This window comes from Anopheles cruzii, chromosome 2 (assembly GCF_943734635.1).
Source record: "Anopheles cruzii chromosome 2, idAnoCruzAS_RS32_06, whole genome shotgun sequence".
In the NCBI taxonomy this organism is placed as follows: domain Eukaryota; kingdom Metazoa; phylum Arthropoda; class Insecta; order Diptera; family Culicidae; genus Anopheles; species Anopheles cruzii.
Window position 1 is genome coordinate 2,951,509 of NC_069144.1, and position 21,440 is coordinate 2,972,948.

Here is a 21,440-nt window from a genome sequence, read left to right on the forward strand (position 1 = left end):
CATTTAAAAGACGGCACTCGCGCCGATTTACGTTAAATGTCCGCTGTGACGCACTGTGACTATTTGCTGTCATTCACCGGTTCGTTTCGTTTTTTTCCCCCGTTGATTTCATCATTCTCGACCACGTGTAGAGCGTTGCATGACACGACGCTCGATCGATGATTTACGGCGGAACGGCGGATTCCGATAAACTCGTGCACGATTTATTTTTAAAACTTGCGCTTCGCAACATAAATCCTCCAGCGCCCAGCCCGACTCTAAGCCCGGGTGGTGGCCACTTGTTTTTGTGCCATTCCGCTTCGCTGTGATCCCTTTTACGTCGATGGATAATTAATTCTGTGCAGTCACGGGGCTTTAATGCCTCGGGTGGCACGATATCGTTGCCAAATGCTGCTGCAGCCCACGCTTATGGTTTGTGATCGCCCATGTTCGTGTCCGGCACCGTGCGCACCGTCCATCCCGTAGTAGGAACCGCACTTTTGGGGAATCAGATATGATTTATGTTCGCGTTGCATATTCATCTGCCACATCTGTCTCTGCCACAGAAGAACATGCCGCGTACGGGACCGCGATCATTTGTTTGATTCCGCTGCTTTTTTTTCCTGCGTCCGCTGTTTCTATCGCTTCAGGCATTTGTCTTTCTTTTTTTTGCGTTGGAAACCACAACGGTCTATTTTTCATTGTTTATCGTGTTCACGTGCTATGCTAACCAGTGCCGGTGGTGCTGTGTTGTGTTGTGGTTTGGAGTACATGTGTAAAAATATTTCACTTATTGTGATATTTCACGGTACCGATGTTGTGTGTTGAAACTTCTGACATCAGCGACATTATGGCGAGCAAAACCTCTTTCGGATGGCCACTGACAACTCGTCCCAACAGTTTAAAGCGCTCCAACAGGTGGGGTGATTCGAGGATTAACAAACATTTGTAGGGCATTAGGGTGTCCGCTGATCCTCTTGCGGTGTTTGCTTCAAAGCAGCACCATCGGAGTCCAATTTTATATTTAATCAGCAAGCTACAGAGAAAGCTTATCATGTGAGTCGTAATGGTTCATAATTATCCGTTCACGCTTTCGTCGCCGGCACCGATGAGACCGAATTTTCGGCAATCACGAATGCCGGGCCATTCACTGTGGCAATTAGAAAACCAACGACCAGCACCGTCTAGCGGCAGTGAGCCCGCGGGCCCGTGGCGTATTAATCCTTCCAAAGCGCCAAATCAGGCCTCTCATCGGGACAATAACAGCCCCGGGACAGGGTGGATTTAGGACGGACTTAGGAAATTAATATCGATCTTCATTATCAATTTCGCTCACCACAAGCGAGGCTCGGGGAGCATTCTAGCCTGAAGCCCAAAACAATAGACATAATTTGTCCCTTACACGACGGGCTCGGAGCTCATGTGGAACTCTCTCATCGACAGCAACATAGTGCCTAATGGGGCGTGCGGAGTATCATTGTCGAAACCTAAAGCCGTCATAATATCGTCCGAAAAATCTCGGAAAACTATACTGCTGAAGACCGTTTCGCAGCGCATCGATTTAATGGGACGTGGGTTCCTGAAAAGTTCCCGAAAGCTCGCATGCGTTCCCAACGATCGCTAATGCCGGTTTCCCCTTTAGTTTGGAATTAATATGAAAAATAAAGACTCTTACTTACAAAAACCAATGTTTAACAATTAATACTCGTGAATTTAATTTTGTCGTTGCCTCTTAAAAGTTCCACCGTTTCTCGTGTTTCCCTTTTGGAGAGGTTGGCGCAAGTCTTTTCACCACCTGCAGGCGGGTTTTTTCAAACACTATCACGGTCCAGCTCACGATTAGTGCTATTAGCATAATAAATTATCACCATCCAAAAGCGATCCGCAAGCCAACGCTGCAAGCCAACCTGGCCAACGCTGGACGGAGCACCAGCTTTTTAATTAAAAACTCTTCGATTATGAATTATTAACCATTTTCGTAAGTTATACTTTGGCGCCGCAGACAAAGTCTTAAAATATTGCTCTGCTTCATTATGATCAGGCGACGGGTTCCGGCCACTCTTACCTGGCCCACACGGCCCCGGGCGAAACTAGCGATAGTGAAGCGAGAGAATATCACCTTCGACAACTCGGCTCCGTAATTACCATCACGCCATCAGTGGAAAGTCAAAGGAAAAAGACGATCATTAGACTGATTAAATCGAGCTTCAAGGAGATGGAGCACAGCACACTGAAACGCAGCTAGTTTGCCCGGTAATTGTTGTCACACCGGCATGTCGTTGTCATTATCACCCTCTAGTTTGATCTTTTCAAAATCTTATCACTCAAATTTACGTCATCCATCACTATTATCTATCGGGCGAGGGCGAGAGTCTATCATAAACAGCGCAGCCCATCATCATCGTCACCAGCGTAATTATCGAACCTGTGCGCCACTAAAATTACGGCACCGAGTTCCCCCACCGGCTGGACACTGGACATGAGGATAAGTAATTAATTATCCTGTAAACAGCCGAGTGTGTGAGTGTTGGTCAGCGGCGCGTGACTAGTGCCGTGCCGTGGTATTAAAGCGACAGGCGACATAAACGCACCGTGGCGCACCAGGCGCCTCCATCGCAATTTCGAGCTGATTAAAGGTAAACAATAGAACAACACGGCGGGTCTTCCCGGGACCCGCGGAACGAAAACAATCAAAATAAATTTATGCACAAAAATCAAATATTGTTACTACTAATCGCGATCAGCTCATTCACTGATTGGTTCAGGACCCGATCGTCGTTGTTCCCAGAATCGTATACCGGCGTAATACGGTTGTTGAAACGCACATTGCACGTGTTTCGATCCGATTTTAATAAATATTCAATAGGGTTGAGTGAAATGTTTGCATTGACAACCGAGCAGCGAGCAGCACCATATTGGGGAAGAAGTAGCCCATTTGCCCATTTTAATAAGCTCCGCTATTCTCGATCGGCCCCAATGCCAATCCTACTACTAGCCCGGGACTTGCGTGTACGAAACTGTGTAATTATCGATTATTATTTACTCACAAAACGTGCGACGAATTCTACATTTCTCTCTCTGTCTCGCTTTGTCTCCGTGCCCTTAATGATGCTATTACCGGGCCAATACTCTGCGGGCTGCGTATGCAAATGATGACCACGGGAGCTAGGCAAAATATGGTGCGCGGTGGTCTTTGTCAACATCCGGCATTGACCCGGGGAAAAGTCCGGGCCAGCGAAAAAAACACGATGCGTGGGAATAGAGCTTTCCTATTGCCACCATAAATTATGCGCCTGAAAACCACTGTCGATCGCGGACAACGCGCCACACCAACGGCCACCGGCAGCAATGGTAATTCATTTGAATAACTCACCCATTCCTGGGCTCGCGTAATGAACTATGTTAATCAGCTCTGGGCCGTTTTTGGTGAGTTTAATTACGGACCTGGGGTCCCTGGGAAGCCTGGGCCCCGCGCCCGCCCAATCCCGGTGGCTGATGTGCTAATGTTTCGATGCAAAAACGATGTTATTTTATTTACAAACCCATTCTCACTATCACCCGTTTGGGGCGTTTGCTTGTGTCAACACCCGCTGGCTTGCCGGGCCTTCCCACCGGTGGAAGTTATTGTCAGTGAGATGGCAAAAACCTGCGGTACAAAGTACTCACTATCGGTCGAGGGGTCTTTTGCCGCAACTTTTTCACCATTGGGCTTAGAGAGGGTTTTCGGTGAAACCCCGACCGAGCCATGTTACGCTTACCGGAAACGCATTCCCGTGGTATAGATTGAACCGGAAACGGTAAAATAGTGCCACTCCATTAGCCGGTGAAGTGCCGTCGCGATGAGTAGCAATGGTACCGAGGTGCAAGTTAAAATGAACCCGTCACCGTTTTATGCTACAGGAGCGTTTCAATTGACAGTCTTCACACAATAACAACCACCGTTGAATGTCAAAGGACGAAAAGTGAGCGGTGAACGTTTGGCAAATGGAGTTCGATTGGCAGGCTTCACTCACAACATGCTTAATTATCCCAGCAGGCTTAGCCAGCGAATAGCAATGAAATGCCATTTCAAAAATTCCACCCAACCGATAATAGCGACTTTTATTAACTCTTAAGAGCTGGTTGAACCGTATGTATCAATTTCTATTCTATTCGTTGAATTTATTGGCAGTAGCATTTCCTCCACTGCTGGTGAGCCTTGTCCCGGGCCTACTCGGTTGTCGGGTGATGTTTTACTAACGAAGTAACATTTATTCCAGTTATTGATGTACCATACTGCAATTATAAGTGCGTTTCATTTCATTGAGAAACAGGGGATGACAATTATCAAATCAACATCAGGTTTTGCTTGAAAAAATGCCTGCCGAGAAGTGTTTGTAAGCCTATCAAAGTAATCTATTTTAAGTAAAAAAAATTAAAAATGACCCCGAAACAAAGCTTAATACGCTAATGGTAGGAATGGCCTCGATGGATGACAATTTAATTAGATCCATCACCGCCAGAGTGTTAAGCAGGAAATCTATCCCATTTAATGGCGTCGTTTGTATTGTTTAGCATTGTTTTTTCACCTTTACGGTTTGATCTTACCGTGCCGAGCCACGGGCAAATTCAACAACGGGCTCACCGGTCGTCCGGCCAACATGCACCGTTGCACTGTGGACCACAATCATCGGCATCGATGGCCCAACATCGCCGTTACGCTCAGAGTCGGTGCATAAAACATGCCCGAGGCAGAAGACACACAGTCACGAGCGAAAGTCCGGGTCCGGGTCCGGGTTGGGCAAGGGCAGAAGTCAAGTGACACCGGCCGTATGCCGGGCGCTCGGGCGCGGTCCAACCATGCCAGGGCCCCAAGCGGGTGTTGTGGCTTTTGAAGGGGGCGCGGGGACATGTCAATTAAAATTTATTCCCACTTCCACAGCGCCGGACGGCAGCTGTTACGAATTCATGTTATTATACCAATTAACCTGTCATTCTGACCGCTAAACATCGCACTATTTGCCATCGAGCCAGCCAGCCCACCAAGGCCGGGATATCGGGATATCGGCCCTGTCCCGGCTCGAACCAACACCGAGAGAATGACAGAGAGAGAATGCGACCCGTGGTCCACCGGGGCCGCGTTTGGCGAAATGGCCCCCACTTTGGCGATCTCCGTTGACAAGCGATGCCCTATGAACCGTCGGATGTCGGCGAGGTCGGAGCGCTACGGAGCGTTTCAACGACAGACTGTCCGCCGCACGCCTGGCTCTTGGGTGTTCCGTTTTCTTTCTCGATACTTCAAGTTCAAGCATCGCCACAGAGTTTGGGATTTTCTGTGAACTTCCACAGGGAGAGCAACTTGCCGCTGCAATACAGCTAATTAAATGCATGCAGCTTCAGCCCTCCTTGCTGCCACCCAGGGGCCAAGATTTTGAAGTGTAGCCACTAGAGGGTGGAACCCTATCAGAGGGCTCCACGGAGCATGGGAAATCACTGGAGCCTGCGGGTCCCGGTCCCGCAAAGTTAGTCTTCGGGATCTCTCGGGTACGGGGCTTGAAAGAAACTCAAACTGTCATTCCCATAAAGCTCGGCCCCGGCCGGATACGAAAGAAGACCCGGCGCACAACAATGACCCGGGCCAGCGCACCTGTGCGACAACTTTCTTATCGACCTTACGGCCCCCACCCCCTTTGATGGACCCTCTACGGATCACTGCCTCTGGTAACCCGATAAGCTGAGCTGAGCGCTACATAAATGGCCAATCTTCATGAGCACAGCGGAGCCCGGAGATGGCGCTGGCGAGTTGACTGTAAAATCGAAGCAAAGTGAAACACTGGATACTTTCATCATTTCCCGCAGCTCGCGGCCACCGTCCGGGCAACGCCGGGGTCTTCAGGGGGCGGGGCCGCCGCAGAATGGCAATGCAATCTCTCGAATGCTTTTCTGCACGACCCACGCTCGTCGGTCGGTCGGCCGGAGTCACCAGAGCAGAAGTTTTGCCAGCGAACCGAATGGCTCAAATATCCAACTCATATCCCCAGCCACCCCCCCGGTGAGACGCTCCATGCGGTAACCTACACGCCGTTCTCGGAACTATTACAAAGCCCGAGCGGTGGGCGGTGGGACAAAAACCGGGAGAAAAGTGTCACCTTTTATCGTCAAATTTCAAACATAAAACTGCTGCTGGCCAACCGGGACAGCAAGCTGGCTAGCTGGCTGGCTGGCTGGCTAGACGGTACTCCTTCGAATAAGGTCAAATTACCGACCGCTCCAGGCCACTGGGCGCTGTGAATTTCATTCAAGCTCAGTCCGGACGACCAGCCAGCCCATTAAAGCGGATCGCACCGTCGACAACATTAAGGGAATAAGCTGCCTCTCTCTCTGTCTCTCTCTCTGTCTCGGGTTGGTGAGTGATTAAAAATTTAGGCCAAACACTATTCTCGGTTCCGCAATCCGCAAGCAATGGATGGCGAATCTAATGATTTGAAAGGTTTTATGGGCGGTTCTCGGCCCGATTGGGCCAGCCGCCGCTTGGGGCCATCAGTTTCGAGTGTGTTATGTCGTATTATGGACTATTTATTCTATACAGATCATTGGGCGCCATAAATGGCCTTCTGATGGTGTCGTTTGACGTCACAGGTGATTTGTCTGCCAAACAACCCTTCTGTGTTTATGAGCACGATGGCCCAAACTACCCATTGGCAGTGCCCATAAAGTTAAAACCCTCGAATTTACACAAGTGCCCCATCACCGCACATAACGCTCACACAGCAGGAACCTCTGCGCTCCAAGTAACGCCGAAAGTAACGCACCGTAACGCTCGAAGGGACGCTGTCCGAGCTGTCAAACTTTGAAAGCTGTCAGATTCATAGTAAGATCCGACCGTGTTAGTTGTGTTTATTACAAGCTACTACTTCTCGCAGAACGTGAAGCCGGTAGTGGACACGATCCAGTCCAGGTACGATGTGACGCGCGTGCTGACACTGGGGAAGCTGGAGGCACAGGACACCCCGTACGCCACCACGCCAACCTCGTACACCAGCTGACTGCTGGGGTCGGTGTAGAAAAGTGGACCCCCCGAATCGTTCTGGCACGTGTCGTTTCCGGGCGTAAATGTACACATCTGGCTGGACTGGATCGTTTGCGATAGCTTCGTCGAACAATCGGCCGTCGCGATCACGGTGAGTGTGGTTTGTAGCAGATCCGCCGACTGTGGCGCACCGAAATCGATCGTTCCCCAACCGAGCGCACTCACGCGGGCACCGACGAAGGTGCTCGTCCCGAACCGGAACGGTAGACAGACCCGCCCGACGCCGGGATTGAACACGATCTGGTTGGTGGTTCTCACGAGCGCTATGTCGTTCACTTTCGTCGCACTATTGTAGCTCGGATGCGGCACAAACGTCGAAAGTAGCATGGCCAGCGAGTACGGCGTATCGTTCGCAACCTTCACGTTCTGTTCGCCCACCAGAAGCGCTGTGGTGGACACGCTCCTCTGCAGCAGACAGTGAGCCGCCGTCAGTGCGTAGCGATCGGTCACTGCGAAAGGAGAGAAAGGAAGGCTCACTTGGCTTCAAAACTATCGGCCGCCGGAAACTAACCGATGGTGGAACCGCAGAACACCTCTTTCGTGCCGGCATCAACCAGGGCCGACATCATGGGAAACTCGTTCGGTTTCGTCGGGTACCCGCCAACGATCGTGGCCTGTTTTGGGAGAATGGGACGCACACTTTAAGGACGAAGAACTAGATTCCTTTCAGATCCCGTCCACTTACCGTCTTGCGTCGCCCACAGTCGCACGAAATCTGCAGGGCCGTAATCTGGCACCGGAAGCGACCACCGGTCGTGGCGTTACTTCCGATCAGTGCCACCACCAGCTTGTTATACGACGACTGAACATTGAACGTGGTCGTCCCACAGCGCAGCTGAGCATCGGCAAGATTCGAGTCACCGCTCAGCGAGATGGCCAGCTTATCGTAGTAACACCCGGTGCTCGACGGCAGATACATATCGTAGCACTGCATGTAGAGATAGTTTCCCACCGGAGCGTTTATCGTGTACCGACACTTCGTCCCCGGCGTGTAGTAGTTGGAATAGTTCGGAGACTGAATGTACGCCGTCTGACCGGAAGTGTACGTGTACGTGTAGTCACAGGTCCCGTACTGGGCGGTGGCGGCCCCAAACAGCGCCACCGAAAGCACACCGATCACCGTCCATCCGTTCATCATTCGAGCTGCTTATCCGATAACGTTCGATCACCGAACGACTTGATCGGCGCGGCTGGCGCACAGTTTTAAGTACCCGGCCACCGCTCGGTCGCCTTTTCGCAATCGGGGGCTAGACCTTAGGTCAACCCAAACCATTCTAAAGTAGAACTCCAGTAGCGTGCCGATCGAACTGCCGAACGGCTGATCAAACACACGCCGTCGTCGTCGTCGGGCACGAAATGCTGTTTTCATGGAGCCATCTTAACGACGCAAACAACACGCCACGGAGTGACGCCGGACCGATAATGGAGATCATTCACAAACCTCTCTGGGCGCAGCGCCCTCTGGCGGCCCGGGCGTAATCTTTGCCAAAATGGACACAAACAACAACAACCCGGTGCCCGGATGTCGTTATCCGGGGCAGCGTGTGTGCACAAAGCGATCCTAAGAATTGCCCAAAGACTGTCAAAGACCCGGACGTGTGTGGCGCGGCACGGAATCAGTAGGATTCACACGCGAGAGAGGTAACGACAAAACATCTGTTTAAAAATTACAAAATATACATCACCGATTGTTCGTTATCTGCAGGCTCTGGCAAGAGAGAGCGAGAGGAGAGCTGTCGATTGCGGAGATAGGCACTGCGGAACACACGGCACGGCGTTAAGATAACATCTTATGTAGTGGCCGTTTTTTGTCGGTCGATTGTACTGCATCGCTGACATGATATCAGAGCCGGCCCGAAACGTGGGCCGTTCAGTAAACGGTGCGGCATTCCGGTAGCATGATCGGGAGCCCTCTTATCACGACGGCCACGCTGTTGGTGGTGGCGTACGGCGCAGGCTACACGTACGCCCAATTTACCGGATGTGACCGGACGAAAAGCTTCACCACCGGCGAGGTGTACTACGTTGAGTCACCCAACTATTCCAACTACTTCGCCAAGGGCACCAACTGCCGCTGGCTGCTGACGGCCCCGGCCGGCAACACGCTTTACATCAACTGCTACGATATGGTGCTCGCCTCGGTACGCATGATACGCCCGCCGCAATCCGCACGGCACTAAAACTTCCGACGAACCGTTCTTTCAGACAACGCAATGTTCCGGTGATCGGCTGGAGATCTCGCTTAAGAATGACCCGACGCTGGCGTCCGCCAGCCGATACTGTGGACAGCAAACGTTCAGCACGCAATCGACCGGCAATCAGGTGACGATGGCCCTACGGGCGACCGCCACATCCACCGGGGGTCGCTTCCGGTGTCAGGTTGTGGCACAAGCGCCCGCTCCCAAGTGTTCCTGTGGGTTCCGCCGGACGTCCAAGATCGTCGGTGGTGTACAGACGCTGGTCAACGAGTTTCCCTCGATGGCCGGGTTGGTCGACTCGTCGTCACGGAATGTTATCTGCGGGGCCACGATAAGTACGCCCGCCACCGGTTGGTCTACTCTCCATAACCGGACATTAATGCACCTTCCTCGCAGTTTCCAACTACCACGCCCTGTCCGCAGTCCACTGCATGGCCGGGCGGAGCATCTCCGCTACGGGCCTCCTTGTGGGGGATCATAACCTTTCGACCGGCACCGACACCAGCTACTCGACGCTGTTGCGCGTCGCGTCCGTCACCAACCATCCCAGCTATCAGGCGAACCCCTCGAGCAACGACATCTCGATCGTGCGCACCGCGGACCAGATCGTGTTCAACGCCGGCGTAGGGCCCGTCTGTCTGCCGTTCGCGCAATCCACGGCCACGTTTGCCGGCTCCGTCGTCGTGGCCACCGGCTGGGGTACGCTCGATTTTGGGTCACCGGCCTCCAAGGTGCTGCAGAAGGTGTCGCTCAACGTTATCACGCAGCAATCGTGTCAATCGCAGATGCCAAACATCCTCGCGTCGCACATCTGCACGTACACGCCCGGCCGGGACACCTGCCAGTACGATTCGGGCGGTCCGCTCTATCTGACATCCGGCGGCTACCTCTATCTGGTCGGTGTCGTCAACTACGGGGTCGGTTGTGCGACCAGCAAACCATCCGTCAGCGCTCGCGTCACTTCGTACCTTTCGTGGATCCAGAGCAATACGCCGGGCGTTTCCTACTGTACTCCGTAGCTCCGTGTGGTCTGGAAATAAACAACCTCTACATCCGTTGCCTCTCAAAACCGGGTTGCGTCAGGTCTGCGAGCGAGCGTGTAGACGCACGCGATCGCGTAAAACATGCGCATGCCTAATCGGTTCTCGGTTTCGGTTCGGGGTATCCGAACGTCCACGTCCACGGCTCTTCGCAAGGTGGTTCTCTCTCTCACTGACCAGCACAACCACCACAGCGCGATCGGGCACGATCGTCACGGTATGACGAGAGAAATCGGCCACCTATCCCGATGGCCAGTCGATGGTCAGTTTTCGCTGGTTAAAGATCAGCCGCCGACGGCGAGGATTTTCGATCCCCAATTGCTTACTGCCTCACCGAGAAGACTTTCGCACGCCGTGTTACTTCGTGTTGATGTGTGTGGTGCCAACTTGAGCCTCGTTAGCTCGGTCACTCGGATCAGCCATGACCACAGCCGTCAACGCTGGCTGGAAGCTGGATGGCGACGAAAAAGGTACCACCCGACGTTACCCGGAAAGGATGTGTGTGTGTGGCTTTTCCTACGTTTTTCTCGTGCGTCGCAATATCCGCCCCGCGATGGTCCGTTACACAATTTCGCCGACGCCGACGGCCCGCGAACGGGCCGGCATCAGGTCGATTTCGCAATTTTCCACCATTTTTCTTGCGCTGCGATCGCCGTTTTGCTTGCTTGCGGCGTATTTTTAAACCTTCGAAAAACCGGCGCACGGACGCCGAGTGTGTTAGTGTTGGGACGCGCGAGTGAGTCCGAAGGTGTGCGCGTGCTCGGCTTAGTCTCCGCCAGGTGGTGGCCGTGAAAAGCGTGAAAAAAAGCAGTGAAAGAAAAGGCCTCACTTTTCACGCCGAGTGACGCGCGCTGATGAACCTCTTCGGCCAGTTTTTCTTATGCTACAATGGCGTCGTTGCTTTGCCCCCTAAGAAAAAGATATTTTATAATTACAAAAAGGAATAAGGATGAACATCATTTATCGTGAAAAGTGGAAGCTAATGGGCTTGTAAATAATATATTCCCGATCCGCAAAATGGCGAAAATAAGAACCGGTTTCAATGTCTACCGATTCAGCCCCAAGGTATCAAAGAAGGCATTGATCGAAAGCTGTCAAACTGTTAATACAACGACCGGAAGACTGCTTTCAGAAGCAAAAATGGTGAATTTTCTCTTCAATGGTGTCCATTTTTGGTGGGGCCCTCATCCAATTACATTTCGAAGCAATACCAAATTGAATGAGAAGGTTTCATTGTACAACATCTTTTCTTTCTAGCGCCATTTCATCAATAAATAATATTAAGAAAAGACAAGGGGCTGTTTGAAAGATGATGGAAGCTCAATCGATTGATTAAATATTTGCCAAGAATGAAACTAGTTTCAACCGTTCGGCGTGAAGTAGTTATTGAAGAGCAAACAAACTACTATTTGAAGGACCGCAATCCGTGTCGCAAAATTGGCACTAAACTCGGGCGTGAAATTGACGACTGAACCATCAATCCGTTTCGTGTTCAGCTACAGAAGTCTTGAATGGAACGGCTCAAGGGACGTGCGAAGCGCTTTGAATGAGGTGTGTGTGTGTCTGTAGAATCAATGTAAATCCAATTTCTCCCCGACCGCGGTACGATTTGATAACGCGCTCACCGCGCAGCCGAGGGCCATTTCGGGCGACGCCGACGAGAACGATGAATTCAATAATTACCACAAATGATAGATTCGATTCACAGAGCCTGCGGCCCGTAATCGGGCGCCCGCAGCGGACCGAAATTCAATCAAACTCACAGAAGCAACCGACGAGCCACTCCCCAAGCTTCCCGCGGGTGTTTCCATTACACTCTCTCTCGGATTGGCGGTCCCCGGAGCAGCCCGGACGCGTGTGCCGCCAAAGGGCCAATATGCAATCCAAAGACGACGTCGGCGCGCGCTGTTGCGCACCGTATAATCAGATTCACGTGCCAATGCGGCCTATAGCAGTAGCAGTAGTAGTAGTAGCTCACCGCAATCCGCATGCCGAAGCCGATACCCGACCGACCGACCGGCCGAGGTGGGACGTGCGTTTTCTCTTAATTGAAGGTACGGAAAACTTTGCCACTTTCCACCCGTCCCCGGTTCCAGCATAGTGAAGCAACGGCTAGTGTTTCTAATGGCACGGTGGCCCAAATTACGGGCCCATTAGGTGGCCCGGAGTGGGCCCAAAAGAACCGGTGTTTCGGGTGGTGGTGGTTGATGGTGGGGCCCAAGCCACACGGCGGCACGACACATATTCTCGTGGGCGCAATAAATACGGGACGTGTGGAAAATTATGTTCCCGCCCGGCCGCCGTTTCGCAGGCTCTTCTTCGCAGGCCACCGAAGGGAATAAATCTTGATAGCCGAGAAGGATCGCCGGGCGCGCACACCTCTCGTAGGTCTTAATTTACCCCCCGGTGCCGGTGCGCCTCTCGGGTGTATTATGAGCAAATAATTGTGCATAATTGCTGTGCTCGGGTTCGATTCCCAGGTTCGAGGCTTCGTGGCGCAAAAATGGGCCACGAGAGGTGTGGTTCGCTCGGGCCGGTCGACTAGACTAATGGCCTGCGCGACATAAATCAATCTGCCGGCGACTGTGAGAAGCGATTTCGCGAGGCACCAGAGGTCCACGGCTCGGATGCTTCGCGAGCACCACATGATCCCACATGGCGGGCCGTGGCGGATTTCTAATCAAAATCATCGAAAAAGTTTTTGAACGCTAGCACCGAGAGCATTACCGCCGGCCGGCACCTTTTTGGCCTGAAGGCTCAAGCATAAATTATGCACGGCCGCTCAGAATTACGCCGTTCGCAATCGGGCCACACTCTGCCACTGCTGCTGAATTTTTAATAATCTAGCAATTCACCGACACCGAATCCGGTGCCGGCAGGATGTGCTTGCGTTGGAAACAATGAGCCAATACAACGGGAAGGCACATTGCAATGAGCCGCCCCAACAAAAAAAACAGACAGAAAGTGTTAACCGAAAAATGGGAGCGAAAAAAGGAACCAACCTCGAGAGGCGGCCCCATAAGAAGCCTCATTTAATAAGTTTCGTGCCCGTAAATCCGAATGTTAACGAGGGCCGCGTTCGCAGCAACGCCGAGCTTAGCGTAATCTCTTGGCCTGCGTGCGTGCACAAACACACCGCACGGGGCATAATCTTCTTTTCAGCCCCATTCCACCCTTCTTGGAACGACCGCGGCCAGCGAATGCTTCGAGATCCGCGGGACACACGACACGTTCAACCCGTTTCTTTTTTATGCTGATACACCTCGGAACGGTCCGTGGCCCACCCAGGAAGTAGATGTTAACATCGCAACTTGATTGCCTTGACTAAGATGGCAGCGGTTCCCGGTTCCCGGGCAGGCAACCCGTCCTGAACCGAAAGTGCACGAGTAACCGATTACATCGTTGATTGCATTCGGTATTAAAATTAAAAGCAAAATCTAGCCATCACTTTACCGATGGCCTCTGGCCGGCCGGCCGGCCGGTGTCTGGCAACCTTCCGAGAAGTGGCCCACCGACCGAGCGGGCGAGTCCGCCCTGAGAACCTATTCTTCTATGCACAATCTCATCTCTCTCTGATTGCCCCCGTTTGGCCCGTTTGGCCCGGAGGTTTGGCAAAAAAAAAGCGACAGCCAACCGAATGTAGTATTTTGTTGTAATTTACCTGGCCGAACGCTGGCCGAGCACAGTCATAATTCCGCCGGCACCGCCACCAGCAGAGCCCGACCCGGCCCGGCCCGGGTTCGAGTGATTTGTTCCATTTGTACGACCATTTGTCTGGCTTCTTGGCGTGTTCCGCTCCGTTTCCGTTTGGCTGTGCCTTTGTTGGGGAGGCACCGGTCCATAACCTATGATTTCCGGTGGGCCCCGGTCCACCCCGACGTTTGATAAGTGTCGAAGATGTTGGGTGCCGGACCGAAAAACAAGATTTCGAGCCACAGCCCGCCGGCCGGTCGATCGATAAGCGTTCCCGGAAGGGATGTGCTGTGATTGATGTTCCGTCCTCGGTCCAAATGCTATGACCAGAGTATCTTCGGAGAACTGTTTAACCACTCACCTTTCAATCCGTGCCCGGTTCCGAAGTTCTCGTCAGCTTCGGGCGGAATGAAATTATAAATATTTTATCAACACCCTTTATCTGTTTCGCCGCCAGCGTGCTACATCGAGATAGAGGACGATGGCGCGCCGTACCCGGGCGCCAGCAGCGGCCAGACTCGCATCGGCCAGCAGCCCGATGAGAGCGGTTCCCGAACTGATGACCCAAACCACGGCTGGACGGAGCGGTGGAGCAATCTGCCGGACCACATCCTCGAGCGTATCTTCTCGCATCTCACCCTCAAGGAGCGGTACTATGCGAGCCTGGTAAGCCGGGGACATGCCGGGCGGCACCGGGTGACGCTGACGATGATGGCGATAATAATAATGATCACCCGTTTGTGGCGGACCAACCGAGCGATCCGATTGATTAATTGTGTTTTCTTGACGGCGGCTTCGCCAGACCTGCTACGGATGGTACCGGGCGTTCTATCTGCCGCACGTGTGGTCAAGCTTCCTGGTGGAGGACGCGACGCTCGGACGTATGAAGTACAACTACTACTCCGGCTGGCAGCCGGTGCTCGATCACTCGCGCCTCCAGAGCTGCCTGCTGTCGGTCGGCCAGCTCATCCGGGGACTCGATTTCCGGCCGCAGGTTAGCTTCAACAACATGTTCCAGTTCATGTCGCTCATCTCGTGGGCGATGGAGCAGAACGCCCGCGGCCCGACCGGCTGCCCCGCCGAGTGGGTCGGCTGCGGTTCGCGCATCCGCTCGCTCCACTACCTCTTCCCGTGCAACATGGCCTACAGCGAGGACCCGGAGTCGATCAAACTGTTCGGCACCGGCGGCCAGCTGCTGGCCGCGCTCAAGCGGCTCATGTACTGCTTGACCAACCTTACGTCCCTGTCCCTGGTCGACCTAATGCTCGAGCGCTACGAAGCGAACCACCTGCTGGACGAGGTGCTCGAGTCGTGCTGCCTCGTGCTGCGACGCCTCTGCCTGGTCAACGTGACCAGTGTCCACTGTCCGATTATGCACATCGGCCTCTTCCTCAATCTACAGGTAAGGCCGCCCCGCCCGCCCATGTGTGTGCTTGTGATGATATGTCGTAACGAAGTTACGGCCGAGTCCTCTCGGCAGCGTAGACGACTCTATATTCGGAACGACCGAGACCGGACTGGACCTGGAAACTGATACCAATCAGCAGACTACACACACCAGACAGAGCCTGTCAACAAATCGTTTTTCATATCCTCGCTGACTCATTGTCCGGACCGACCGACTTTCCCTCATCAATTTTCCGCTCGCTTTGGCACTTGGCGCCACACACCGGAGTCATCCGGACGTCGCTCCTGTTGACGAGAGGCCCCCCAATTTGCATAATCATTCAATTTGTAACCCAAACCCTTCACTCACCCTTCGGACGAGATGCATAAATACTGACTTTTGGTGGGCCGCGCCCATTCTGCACGGTGCGGACAGTTTCGACTAGTTCCGGTTGCACACCGGATTCCTGCTGGCACAACTCCACGGCTCCACAGAAGATATTTAATAACCGAAAGCGATTAATCACGCCCGCAGGTCCTCGTAGTGTCACCGCAGAGCCTGGACGACGACGTGCTGGCCCTGCTGGCCGACTCGAAGGTCAAGCATCTTACGCTGCTCCAGAACCGCTACACACCGCCGGCCCTGGCCATCAGTCCGTGCTCGGCCAAAGCGTGGCTCTCGGTGCGCCGGGATAATCCTCGGCTGCGGGTCCACCTGCGGGTCGAGTCCACCACCAACGCTCTCATCCTGCTGCAGCCCGAGGCACCGGTCAGCAGCATGATTTATCAGACGCCCAAAACAAAGGTAATACGCCCTTACCGCGTCCCCTACGGAGCTGAGAGAGCTGGTATTTACCAACTTGGGCGCACATGCGGCCACACGAGATTGTAATCAGTTTTAGGACGTAATTAAAAATGCATCCTCCACAGGACGTCGCGCTTTGGCCGGTAGTCCGGGGTAAGGCCACAAACAAACACCAATCACAAACAACGAGAGCTTACTAACACTTTGGCATAACTAAAAAGTGGACTCACCGGAGTCGACGCACCGGAAGTCCCTTCCCAGTCTACCGAACACACTGGGAGTGTGCGCCACAAACAACGCGCCGGGCGACGAAAGCGATTGTAATAAATTATTGTTTTCCCAAGCACCCGAACCCCGAACTCGGTGCTGTAAACTCGGGCCGGCTGGAGTTAACTGACAGCTAGCCGTGCGCGCATATGGGTTAGCGCCCGGCGCCGACTGCGACCGAAAGTCGAACGCAAAAGTTATACGAAACTACCTTTCGCGTCGGCTTTCGCTTATTAATTGAGTTTCGGTGATAGTTTTGTGAATTGTTAGCCGTACTCTGAGCCAGCTCGCACCTCGAGTGAAACTCGCAAAAATCTCGCCCCTTACAGCGGCGGTGGCCGCATTGTCGCAATCTCCGTCAGCGCCGTCAACGGAGGGCTGCCTTTCAGAATTTCTGATGCACTGCATTCTGTAAATAATATCTATCTTCTTGCAGATTACCTCCCACCAGCTGGTGGGGGCGGTTGACTCCTACAAGTACACGCTCACCATCTACGGGCACGAGCAGTTTCTGGTGGGCGAGAAGGGTAGCAGCAGTAAGACCGCGTTCCTGGAAGCCGGCTTCGAGGAACGACCCGACAGTTTGCTCGTCCTGTTGGTGCGCTCCTGCTCGGCGCTGAACACTCTGGTGCGGTTCGGTAGACCTCTCATCGTGCCGCTAACAATGACCATCCTAAATCGCTGTCTTCTTCTCTCTATCGCGCCTTAGATGATAAGGGAATGTATCTCGACCGCCACGCTCCTGCTGATTGCCCGGACGGCGCACAACTTACGTCACCTGTACATCGCCCGGACCCTGGTGAAGGTGGGCTGCGATTGGCCTCGGAATCCCGACTGGACGGACGAGTTTTTCCGATGGCTCACGAGTACGGCGCGATCCCTCGACGCCACCGAGCGAGAAGTGGGCCGCATCCTGGAACACCCGTCCTGGCGCATGCTATCCGAGGACCAGTTCCGGGCCGCTTCACTGACCCGTCATGTAGCCTTTTAATTGAAGTGCGCCTCGGCAGACGACTGGACACAGTGCGTCGTTGTGCCGTTTGATCTTCCGGACTTCGGCGTCCTCCACTCGCCGTACGCCGCCAGCTCTTTAAGACGAGCGGCTTACGCAAATGCAAATGACAGGTCACGGACGCTTAAAAAGTAGGACGCCCCACATATAAATGGACCTTCGATAAAAGGGATCCTGCCATTAACGGGCTGCATCGTGATTTTAATTAAGCGAAATTAACAGCGACACGATTTGTTTTTTCCTCGCCACCGCGGAAGTGCTGCAATTCAGCTTCCGAGAGCCAAGAAAGATGGTTCAAATAGCCCACCAACATCTCCCCGAAAAAGGTTGACTGAGAGAAAGAGTGGGACGGTTATCCCAAACTTTGAGGCTTCATTATTCACGACACTCTGTCACCTTCCTTGGTGATGGCGACCCCCAAAGCACCCCCGACGCAGGACCCGGGTGGAAAGACAGAGAGAGAGAGAGAGAGGTGTAGTGAAAAATTCATCAAAACTAACAGTCGACAACAAACTTTCGGTCGACAGCGGGGGACCTCGCCGCAACCCCCGTCATCGCAGCCTCGGTCAACAATATGGATTCGTTAGAAACCAATCGACCACCACCGTCCCATCAGACCGGGCCCGAGTGGTAGTTCCGAGGATAGCAGCTGGAGCCCGGCCACTGTCTATTATTTACCGGGAACGCCCGGAGAGGCCGAGCTCAAAACACCCGGGAGCGGTCGGTATGGTGTGTCCTGGCCGCGCCAGGGAACGTTCCGCAAGAGTCGCCAACTTTCTTCGAACGACAAAGTGCTCTCGTGCTCTCGAGCGGGCCGGCGAACGCTAACTAATTGCTAACTATTCAATGAAATTTTACTATCACAAACAGAGTGCAAAACTATCGGAACGTTTGCCGAGCAACGCAAGCAGCAACTTCCGGCGCGACCGACGAGTTTCCGACACCGAACGGAACGGGAGAACAAGAGTAAATAAGCTTCTTATTAATTTGTCAGTGAAAATGGATGGTAAAAATTCGCAAACAAACAAGGCCGGCAACCGACAGAGCCGGCCAGTTGAGGCCATTTGTTTTGTAAATAAGTTTTGCAACGTGTGTAAGGTTTGCAGTTTTTGCTGTGACAACTTATCGATATATAATTTATTATTTTGTGATACGTGTGACTGTTGAGCGGGATGCATTAGAAAACACTGTCCCGATAATTGAAAATGTACACACTTAGGAGGCCGTGCTTTATAGTTTGGTTCCAATTTAAAACAATAAAACCCACCAACTCCCCGAACCGTACAATTTGATAGCAACAAACCGATCGACGTAAATCGCCAATCGTCCGGGGCAAATCGGGCGAGAGAATCAATCCTCTTTCTTGGGCTCCCAAGTGACACCAAGTGACGGCGTGGCACCCGCGGGGTCGCTATCGTGTCGCTTATCATTATTAAGTACTCATCAAATTTTTGCGCCCGACTGCGCTCCGGCGCTTCTCCGGATCATCTTCAGCATCGTGTCGCTAAAGTTTTTCGATTTCTCGCCATCATTCGGGCAACTTTCGTGTGATGGTTTTTCTTTGTTTGCGCTCTGGCGGAGCTCTGGCAGCACCATCACGCGCCGGAGTGTGTTAAATTTCACACGACCCCGGCACGGCACCAATCTCGGTTCCAAATTGATTCGCACGCACTTCACGCGAGCGGCCCTCACCATTTGACGGCGTTTGACAATAATATTTTCGTCGTTCGGCGAGCGAGCAAGCAATCGTCACGATACAGCAGAACCCGGCCGGGACTTTCGGTAAATTGGACCGAGCACGATGAGCTCAAGAGTTCGCGCACGACAGTAAGGAGCGGTACTTTGCATAATTTTTTCTCCAACACACCTTGATCCGATCCGATATTAACACAGACGGCGACGGCCTGGTAGCTAAGCGTAGCTGTCAAGTGGGCAAAATATCGATCAAGTGTTCGTTGAGTCGTAAAACATGCTTCACCGTACGGTAGGTTTGGGGCAATACCGAACACTTATCCGAACAGCCCCGGGCGCCTTAAGCCTGGGGACCGGAAATGCGGAACACTTCAAATCAATTGAATGCCAAGACCTCATCCCCTCTCAGTTGATGCTGTCAATTTGCCTAACAAGGTAAAAGTAAACATACACAACACAACGGCGAGATTTATTGGCGAGTGCACTGAATGGCCACCCAACCGATGCGCACAGATAAAATTACAATATTACGTGGCAATTGGTGGTGGCGAAACAATTCCAGCTCCGAAGGGCCGCAGGATGTGTTGTGTATCACGCACCACGCCAGAGACTCATAATTAATTGATTACTTTTACTTCTTCTTCGGTGCCGGCAAGTCCCGGCAATTTATTCGCCGCCATAACTCCACACCGTGTACCGGGCTTCATCAATAAACCATACTCTCTCTCTCTCTCTCTCGCCTTCTGTCTCTCTGGCCCCCGGGGGTGTTTCGTGGACGTGATGCGCAACTGTGACGGTAACTGCAATTAATTCAATTGACAAAAATCGCCAACCAGTCAGCCCACCAGGCGTCCCCATCGGTCGGTACGGGCCACCGGGCGTCTCCATCGCACGCGCGTGTAACGCCGTGTGGAACGCAATGTTTGACAATCTGAGCACCCGAAATTGTATTCCCGAGCCGGAACATCCGCGCGGCACCAGTGCGGCACGGTAAAAGCCCATAAATTTTTACACACTCAACGGCACACACACGGCGAGATAAAATCACAAATTTGTAAATGAAACAGCGCGAAAAATCCGCGGGTCTTGTGGGCGAGCGGAACGACGAAGGAAACAATTAAATTTGCTTTCTCTCTGTCTCCCTCCATCGGATTTCAATTTAATTATCTCGCGTAAATCAAAACACACGGGTGGCGCGTTCCGGGAAGCGGACGCGGGTTGGCATTGTCTGGCGGAACCAGCAGACGTCGATGCACACGCCGGAAGTCAGTCCGAACTGACGGACGGAAGGATGTGTGCTCATCTCTTAATTTAAAGCAGTCCGATTCATTGTGCCCCCGATCCATTAAAGGGCCTGCGGAACTGGCACCCGGCGCGTTCCACGCGTTATTTATTTCAATTTAATCCATTAACGGAACAACATCACGGCCGCCCTTTGCCGTGGATGCCCTTTAATTTTGGGGCGGGGGGCTACAACAACCACAGCCAGTTCCCGGGCGGGCGCGGGAGTGACACAAAATGTCGGCCGGTGTTTAAAAAGAGATTTCCCTCGGCTGCGCGAAAGAATAGAAAGCGCAAAGGGCGAAAACCGCCGAACGCCGACGCGCCACCGAAACATTTAACAGTCCACCGCCCACGCCGCCCACCGATGAAAATTGTGACCAGGCCACAGTAATTACGATATTTTACACACGGGGGCGCCGCACACTGGGGAACGTAATGAAATTGCGCCGCTCCAGCCAAGTGAACAGTGGCCCGACACACCTCTTCGGCAGCCTCGCGGTGGCTCGCGGAGCCATCAAAGTAATGAAAAGCTCGGTCCCAAACCGATTTTACAGCGATTTCGTGTGTGGCCAGGGCCGGGCAAGATGAACCGAGTCGGCCAACGATTCTTGGTGTTCCACCGGGAGATTGCGTGTGTGTGTGTGTGTGTGCGGTGTGGTAAACCATCGTGTGAATCAGCAAACCAAATGATCGCCGACAACAGCACACAGCAGGTTGGCAGGATTTCACCGGAGTCACCGGGTGACCCCGTAATGACGCAAAGCTCCACTTCCGTCACCCTACGGACACCTCGACAAGGTTGACCTCATCAGTGGCGAAATCGGAACGACAATTTAATGATGACGACGTGTTCCGCGTGAAGCTATAAATGGCGCGCTGACGGGCGGCCGGCAAGATCGTTGCGCAGTTTTCACCGCAGTTGACCTCCGACGTTGAGTGTTTGCCGAAGCCCTGTCCCGGGGCACACCCCGATTAGGATAATTCCGTTTTCAAAAATGGCTGTCGTGTATTCCGA

At 53.0% G+C, this 21,440-nt stretch overlaps 3 protein-coding genes across 3 annotated transcripts; 2 read left to right on the plus strand and 1 right to left on the minus strand.

Moving 5' to 3' along the window:
- Positions 1-6,789: 6,789 nt before the first annotated feature.
- On the minus strand, positions 6,790-8,196 carry LOC128268343 (venom serine protease-like). Its single transcript, XM_053005400.1, has 3 exons — positions 7,734-8,196; positions 7,560-7,662; positions 6,790-7,497 (listed from the first exon to the last, which is right to left on the minus strand). Exons 1-3 carry the CDS (start codon positions 8,184-8,186, stop codon positions 6,869-6,871), a joined length of 1,185 nt encoding a protein of 394 aa, XP_052861360.1. The 5' UTR covers positions 8,187-8,196; the 3' UTR covers positions 6,790-6,868.
- Positions 8,197-8,946: 750 nt separating this feature from the next.
- Positions 8,947-10,265, plus strand: LOC128269474 (venom serine protease-like). The gene is made up of 3 exons (XM_053006949.1): positions 8,947-9,189; positions 9,254-9,581; positions 9,643-10,265. Exons 1-3 carry the CDS (start codon positions 8,947-8,949, stop codon positions 10,263-10,265), a joined length of 1,194 nt encoding a protein of 397 aa, XP_052862909.1.
- Positions 10,266-10,597: 332 nt separating this feature from the next.
- On the plus strand, positions 10,598-18,710 carry LOC128268342 (uncharacterized). Its single transcript, XM_053005399.1, has 6 exons — positions 10,598-10,756; positions 14,437-14,645; positions 14,782-15,381; positions 15,901-16,170; positions 16,874-17,065; positions 17,147-18,710. The coding sequence occupies exons 1-6, from the start codon at positions 10,708-10,710 to the stop codon at positions 17,426-17,428; spliced, it is 1,602 nt and encodes a 533-aa protein (XP_052861359.1). The 5' UTR covers positions 10,598-10,707; the 3' UTR covers positions 17,429-18,710.
- Positions 18,711-21,440: the final 2,730 nt, after the last annotated feature.